This window comes from Agrilus planipennis, unplaced genomic scaffold, assembly GCF_000699045.2.
Source record: "Agrilus planipennis isolate EAB-ADULT unplaced genomic scaffold, Apla_2.0 scaffold35, whole genome shotgun sequence".
Taxonomy (NCBI): Eukaryota; Metazoa; Arthropoda; class Insecta; order Coleoptera; family Buprestidae; genus Agrilus; species Agrilus planipennis.
The window spans coordinates 890,367-898,460 of NW_020438957.1; the positions used below are offsets into that span (position 1 = coordinate 890,367).

General features: G+C 36.4%; 1 protein-coding gene across 5 annotated transcripts in view; it reads left to right on the forward strand.

The window, feature by feature from the left end:
- The window catches only part of LOC108744817 (anaphase-promoting complex subunit 11), a 42,210-nt gene that overhangs the window by 1,591 nt on the left and 32,525 nt on the right, over positions 1–8,094 (forward strand). The window contains exon 3 of one of the 5 annotated variants that reach the window (XM_025975040.1): positions 5,092–5,350. The exons of 1 other annotated variant lie outside the window; for it this stretch is intronic. In XM_025975040.1, coding sequence (XP_025830825.1) covers positions 5,102–5,350 — 249 coding nt within the window. In that variant the 5' untranslated portion in view covers positions 5,092–5,101. Of the gene's footprint in view, positions 1–3,264; positions 5,351–8,094 lie in introns of those variants that run through there. 3 more of the 5 variants (XM_018480758.2, XM_018480759.2, XM_025975039.1) reach the window with 3 other exon arrangements.

Below are 8,094 nucleotides of genomic sequence, written 5' to 3' on the forward strand. Positions count from 1 at the left end.
TTCTACAATGGAAGTAGTTCAGCTTTTATAGGCTGCATCGATTCACACGTGTACATGTTTTGCCGTTATCCTTCATCACATACACATACACAGGACGAAAAAATATTGTCAGACGTATGACTTCTCACGTATAATGCATTCCTATGATGTACAGTGGTGCTAATTGAAAACGCAAAGAAGACAACTCTATTATGTCCGAAAAGTGGATTTAAGTTTTCCTTTTATTGACTCAAGAATTTAAGACGGTATGGTTCGGGAATTTCAAAGGATACATCTAAAAACATAAAAAAAAATCGTTTTAAGAAGAGTACCTAACATTTTAATTTAACGTTTGTTACCTCTATAATAAGTGGTTAAAACAATTTTTACCCTTTCAAATGTAAAAAATCCTCAACTAAAATGAGCGCTGTGGCTCAATTGTAAAGAGGTCGCTTTTTTTATTTTAATTTCCCATTTGATTTTATTCAAATTGAAATGACTTGTAATCAGGTCTATTTTTTTTTTCAAATGACCATAATATTCTTAAAGCTAACTCTGAACTTTCCAAACTTGTATGACAACACATCATTATCATAATTAGAAGAAATTATAGCCATCTGAAAAATACTACATTTCCTACTGCTGGGAAATTCTTTATGATAATTTTTTATTTAAACAGAAACTGCAGTTTTTACGTAACTTTACTCAATATTGTCAGAGTTTATGTCTCTATCAATGGAACAGTCAAACAGTTCAACAGTTTCGTTATTCTTTAGTTGTTTTAAACAAGGAAAGCTTTTTTCTCCAGAATAATTTCCATTCAAAACTGATGGCAAAGCGCGATACACGCGAAGAGCTTTATCTAAGCAAAATACAAATGTTAGCCTCATAGACGGAAGTATCCTGTATTCAGCCTTTTACTGCAAGTTGTATGTTATTTTTCCACATATGTAAGTAAGTATGTGGTTGTACGCATATGTGTTGCTAGCGTGAAGTGAACATTGTTCGTCCCTTGTACTGTTGACTTTTGAGCCGTTCGGGTTTATCGTGAAATAGCTATTACCATTACCAGGGCAAAGTAGATATAAAACGGACGGGCGTAATTACAGAACGCAAACGAAGCGCGAAGTAACGACACGAAAATGCAATATGGGAATGACCAAATTGCACCAGCGTTTCTAGTACAACTCTCGCCTCGGTTCATGGTCGCAGAGTCTAAGACACTCAAGTGAGAAACATGAAATTTGTACAAGTTTCTTTTAAAAAAAGGATTATAAGATTATTATTATTATCGTGTTTATTGAGATTTTTAAGTTAGGTTGTTTATGCACTAGCTCCTCTTACTTGGTAAAATATAGGGGCAGATTTCTAACATATAAACAATAACAAATAAAACGGTACTTAACAGTTAAAATACTCATAAGGGAAATTTTAATTTTTCGCCAAACATTACTTTAGCGTACAATTATCAACATAGAGAACTTATTAAATTTCTCTGACAAACGAATATTTACCAGCTTATCACCGACAAAGTATATGTATAATTTAGTACATATTTTAGAGAATACCAAACAATGGCCAAAGGTCTAAAACCGTTATTATTACTGGACTATCCTTTGCATGTTTCTTCCAATGATCCTTTAAACGTTTAAACAATCCTTATATCAACAATAAGCTAAATTGCTGATTGTACTATTAGATATGATTGTACCGTTGTCGTCCAAATGCGCATCTACAAGAAGGCTTTGTATTTCAGTTGTTAACACAACATTAAATAAATAATGATAAATTATCATTATTTATGCGTTTAAAGGATTGATGGTGAGCTTGAAAGCCTGGAGTGTCTATTATTGCAAATTTTTTTAACTGATTTTTTTGTGAACAAAGGCAATTATAAATTTTCCTTTTTTAAAGATAACTTCTTTATATGCAAATACTTTGCTTAGGTAGGTACTTACATTAACTTCAATTGCTAATAAATTACGTGCAGAGAATAACGGTTATTACTATTTATCATTTTTGTTTATTTTATCATCAATCGTAGGCTGTAAATAATAATATCTTAGGAAATAATATTGGGTTTTAAGGTTAATAAGTAGTTATTCATGAATAAAAAAAATCATCAGCGGCACCATTATTACCGCATAATTAGCATTAATGCTACCGTTATACCTATTGTGAATTCCTTTCGGAGTACGCCTTAAATTGTTTATCTAATGAATTGGAATTAGAATAAATATGATTTTTTAATAGGTATCTGCAGTTGGCTAATTAAATATTTTTATACTTGTATCAAATTTAATTCAATATACCGTTCTGATTCGGGTCTGAAGGCCGCTGTGTGTTGGGGTTGTGGACAATCCACATCCAATATCGGAAATGGAAAGATCTCTGAAGAAGTTCGCTACTCGTGCTAACGAAACTTGGGAAGCAACTTCAACACACACGGCCTTTAAACCCGAATCAGAACACCGTCAGTTCACCTACTGGCCGCGAAAGCCTACCAATTTGTCAAGATTATGTTCTCTTTTATTATTTAAATAACAGGTAGATGCTAGAACAGAAACAATTTAGGTGGTATTTTATCGCGAACGGTAAATTTAGATATTCGAGAAAGATTGTTAAAGATGTATGTTTAGAGCGCGGCGCTGTACGGGTGCGAAACATTGACGGTGGGCGCGGTGGAAAGTAAAAGGTTAGGAGCGTTCGAAATATGGTGTTCCAGGCGAATGTTGAGGATAGAAAATGTTAGGAATGAGGAGGTATTACAAAGAATAGGAGAAAGGGGACTTGATGGAAGGCGAGATAAGTTGGTAGGACACCTTCTCAAGCATGAAGGACCAGTTAAAGACATTTTATAAGCAGAAACAGGAGTTAAGAGGAGTAGAGGTAGGTGTAGATAGGATTACTGTTCGCAAATAATGAAGGATGTAGGTTGTTGTCGTTTTTGGGAAATGCGAAGATTAGCTCAGGATAGTAAAAAGTGGAGGTGCGTGTCCAACCAGTCTTAGGACTGACGACCTTATGATGATGATTAATGACAAATTAAATAATCGCAGTAATTTAATTTAAGAAGTAAAGAAAGGAGCCCTTTTCATAAAAATTACAGTTGGAAATACAGCGTACTCTACATGGTACATAAGAATAAGAATAATAATTATGCATATTAAAAAATATCTATTGTCAATATATTAGACAGGTGACATGTGATTAATGTTATAAATTTTGAGTGTTGGGGTTAACATTTTTATCTACAAATAAATCTAAGTCCACGGTTATTCGTAGGTACTGCAATTTTTTTCCAAAATAGCAGTGCATTTCCGCATTGCCTGGACAACTGCACGAATGCTATCCATTTTACCTGCAGATATGTTATGTAAGTCATTTGCATCCCCACCAGCAGCAGGCCTTCTTCACCTGGTCGCGTACACACGACGAGTTTAGCTGATGTAGCCTCCTCTACTTCACTCATCGGCGGTTATATCGCGCAGCAGTTAGCGTTGTCGCAGTTTGCGTTGTTAGGTATTTTACTTTTCAGTGTGCGTTCGATTTTAATGTGTTTCTGCTTACGGTTCAGATCGCAGGCTGGCTGTCAGTCGTTCGGTCTTTTCTTCGCGGAATTCTCGTTAGTTGTTATTGTAGATGAGATGCGGGCTTGTTTGTGAGTGTGTGTGTATATTATGAATCATGCCACTGACTATCTTTCGGTTCCGACTTTTTTGATGACTAATAGTCGTAAGATGACATTGGACGACGCGTTATTAGTACAGTAGAGTAACAGTGAGTTATGAGAATGATTAGGTCGACTCCCGTAACAAAAATGTCAAAACCGCCACCCCCGATACCCCCTAGGCCGAGCAAGAACGTGGTCGCGGAAGCCCTGGCGAAATCAAAAACTAATCGAGAACCCGGGAAACCCACGGTCCCTTTAAGAATCGCGCCACCACCTCCCAAAAAGGATAACGAAAGTTTAAATTTTATTTCCAAGTCGCGGTCGAGTGTACAAGTGTGCTGTCCCACAGCTCCTAAAATTGAAAGGTCCTTCTCGCACACAGACAATTCTCGGCCGGTCATTTTTCAGTCTTCTAACTTGAAAAGTGCCAAAACTGATTCGAATTCCTCCTCCAAATCGTCGGAAAAATCCGTCGTGAATGGTGTCAGTAATAATTATGTTAATTTGGATATAAAACCAGTGACCAACAGTAACGAGTTGAAAAAGGAATTGCCCGCGGAAGTGAGTCACAAGAACCAGAAAAACACTGACCAGAAAGAAAAAATACTAAAAGTAGAAGAAGAATCGAACGACGTTGCTTCGAACCATTCAGATGAGAACTGGAATGACATCCTCAATGGAAAGAATCACGTAAATACTCTTATAGACGAAATGTTTGCGAGTATATTGGAAAGCCACGATGACCAGTGTAGTACAACAGAAGCTATTAATATGAACGTTAACATGTGTTCAGACAGTAAAATATTAATCGCTGAAGATAGTACAACTAATATTACAGTTGATATTGCCAAAGATTCGGACAAAATCGATTCGGTCACAGAACCAGAAAATAAACCTGCAAGTGAAACGGCAATAGGACACGTCTCAAAAACTGTATTGGTCATAGACACAAATTCACAACAGGATTTTAAGCATAAACAGAGATCTGATTCGTTTGAAATAAATAATCACGAAGATAGCATATCCTTGGAAAACTGCAGTGCAGAGAGCGTGAAGACAACAAGCACTAGCAATTCTTCCACTGCCGAAAGGAGGGTCAAATTTGATGACAAAATGAACCACGAACTCCTTATATCAGAACTGGAAAATATGAGAAAGGAGCAAGCAAGGATATTGAGACGCCAACGTAAGCCATCCCAGGAAATTTTCGAAGATAAGACCAGCGAAAGTTCACACGAGGGCGGCAAAATTCATCATTCCGATTGGGTGGAGGTGAACAACGGGCAAAAGGTTCACCTCTCCAGTTGCCAAATTACGATCGAAGACAGTGACAGTAATAACGATAACGTAAAGAATAGTGATGACGTACAAATTGATGCTAATTCGGGAAAAAACGGAATCACTGTGCCGGTCAATGTTGACGACGTGCTTCTTTCCAGGTTGAAAGAAATGTCCTCGTTGCACGGCCTACCACCTCTGCCCAAGAGTCTCAGCGGTTTCGCGTTCTTCGAACAAAAGAACTCGTCGACTTCGTCGACGTCAATCAACAGACCTTCCAGGGGCGCTTCGCCGGCCTCTTCAGGACATTCCCTGTATAGTGATCAGCACCGCGGATTGAATGGGACGCCTGAAGGACCCACTCCAACGAGGAAAGGGACCAACCTCGATGCACAGCTCGCTATTCTTCGAAGGGAAATGGTGAGTTTTCAATTTTATACTATAATAACGTAGAGATGGGGTCTTTGAAACATTGAGTGGATATTCCCCAGTAAAAACAGCTGAAATAGTTGATTACTGAATACTGTCGGTCAGCATATTCGCTTTTGTTTAAGATTTAAGTATTTAAGTAATAATAATTTGAAAAATTTGGTTCGATTTTCGACGGTTTTGACCTAATTGGCGAGGTGCTTTTATTTTGTTTATTTCACTTGACATTCGTTTGGAATGACGAAAATTAATCATAATCCGATATTAAACAAAGAGAACTGGTTCATCGAATACCTTGACCTAATCAAGTATGTGGGTGGTGTAAAATACACACCTTATACCTGACAGAAAAGAAATATACTTATAGGTATCACTCCAATGCACACCTTGAAATTGCTTTAATAGATTTTCTTTTATTTTTTGTTCATACCTAGCAACGTATTACATACATTTAAAAAACGAATTGGTGAATAAAAATATGTTTCGCGTTCTATAGGTAACAAAGAAAATAAACTAATTTAAAACAGTATCTAATGGTAATTCAAAGGCTATTAGTTTTTTTACACATCAGTTACCTACAGTGGTAGTACATAACGCAAATTATTTATATTGTTATGTTCGTGAAGACAAGATTGTACATTGCAAGTATATCTAGGTAATCGTTTTTATATGTACACTTGCAAATGCAAATTATATACATGCATGCATCGTTTGTTATAACTGTTGGAAACTCAGTTCTAGAATTTACAAGTTTACAAAAAAAAAACATGAGCAAGACTATTTGGTATTCAGCATAATTGAAGGAGGTTACGTGTAAGAATGTTCTTATCGACAATGGCAGAATACTTATTGCACGAACCTAATCTTATCAAAGTTCAAGTGCAATTGCGTATACCGTATGCGAAAGTCGGAATTGTCATATTGACATATGAGATTCCATACTGTATTAATTTTGCGAAAGGGTGGATTTTTAGATATCGTATAATATACAGGGTAGTTCCTTAAGCGCGCCTTGCTCTCTGGCGGTCTTACTGTTGAAATTGGAATATTTCCAATAAAAAATGTTTCTGATCAAATGATCCATCTGTGAAACATTATTTCCGAGATGGCGGACTTCCGGATGTACCGGAGGTATACATCAACTGCCTTATTTTAAATGGAACACTCAGCGGCGGAAAAGAAAAGGTTAGAAGCGTTCGAAATGTGGTGTTATAGGCGGATGATGAGGATATCGTGGGTAGAAAAGGTTAGAAATGAAGAGGTATTGGAAAGAATAGGAGAACAGAGGACTCTATGGAAGTCAATAAAAAATAGGCGAGACAGGTTGGTAGGACACCTTCTGAGGCATGAAGGTCTAGTCAGAGACATATTAGAGGCAGAAACAGGAGTTAGGAGGGGTAGAGGTAGACCTAGATTAGATTACTGTTCGCAAATAGTTAAGGATGTGGGCTGTTCTAGTTTTAGGGAAATGCGAAGTTTAGCTCAGGATATGAAAGAGTGGAGGTACGTGTCCAACCAGTCTTAGGACTGATGACCTTATGATGATGATGATTAAAATTTTTGTAAGGTATTGGAAATGTCAAATTTTCTAGAAATTACTAAATAACTCCAAAAAGATACGCAGGCAGAAACTATGGTTAACAAACTGGATATTATAATCAATGCTGAATTCAAAAATGTAATAACCTACAGGGTGTTCCATTTAAAATAAAGCACTTGATGTATATTTCCGGTATATCCGGAAGTCCGCCATCTCTGAAATTATATTCCGCAGATGTATCGTTTGACCAGGAACATTTTTTCTTGAAAACATTTTCTTCCAATTTCAACAAGAACGCTAGAGAGAAAGGCGCGCTTAATGGACTACCCTGTATATATTGGTAGTTTTCTGCCCGCTTATTATTTTTTTGAATATAAATTTAAACAATTACTGATGATGAAATTAAGTAAAAAATTTTGTATTGGAAAAACGTTTATATTTTATTCACACCGGACAAAGAACGATTGTATGATTAAACTGATGGTAGGTACTTATACCGGTCCTATTAAACTCGAAGGTAAATATTACATTTTGAGAATCCTTTATTTTCTGTTTCCACAACGCCTCATCACGGTCAGTGTTATTCAAAAGTCTTAAGCAACCGATAAATGGAAGGAAGTCTGGTTCTTTGTTAATTGTGCATTCACCTGTTCTGCGGCTATAGTGTAGTATAAAAAGTTTGAAAGTTTGCTTCTCTCTCTTTTTCTCTTTATGTATCAACTTGATACGGCGTCCTGCGTTAGTTTGTTTTTGTTGATATTTGTTCTAGTTTTCGTAGAGTAATTTTACGGAAACGCCGACGGTTTGATGAGAAACTAAACTCGTTCATTGAAACAATAGAACATTAGAACGGTATTATCTAACCAATCAGAAGGTTCTTTGCACCAGGTGTAATGTCGCTAATGAGAGTCAGCGTCGCTGCTCTCGTTTCGTGTCGGGTTTTTAAAAATGAATTTTTTAATCACAATTTTTCATTGCTTTAACGTGAACCTAGGACCTTTGTTTTTACGCACCGATGCTCAAAGCCGAGGGTCCCAGGTTCTATTCCTGACGAGGGTGTGACAACAGTAACAATTTTTCTTTATTAACTTGCGATAATTTATAGTGGATTAAAATTAAAAATTAATTTTTACATTAATATTTAATACTAACCACTATTGAATTTCAAAGTGTTTCATATACTATTAATTAAACA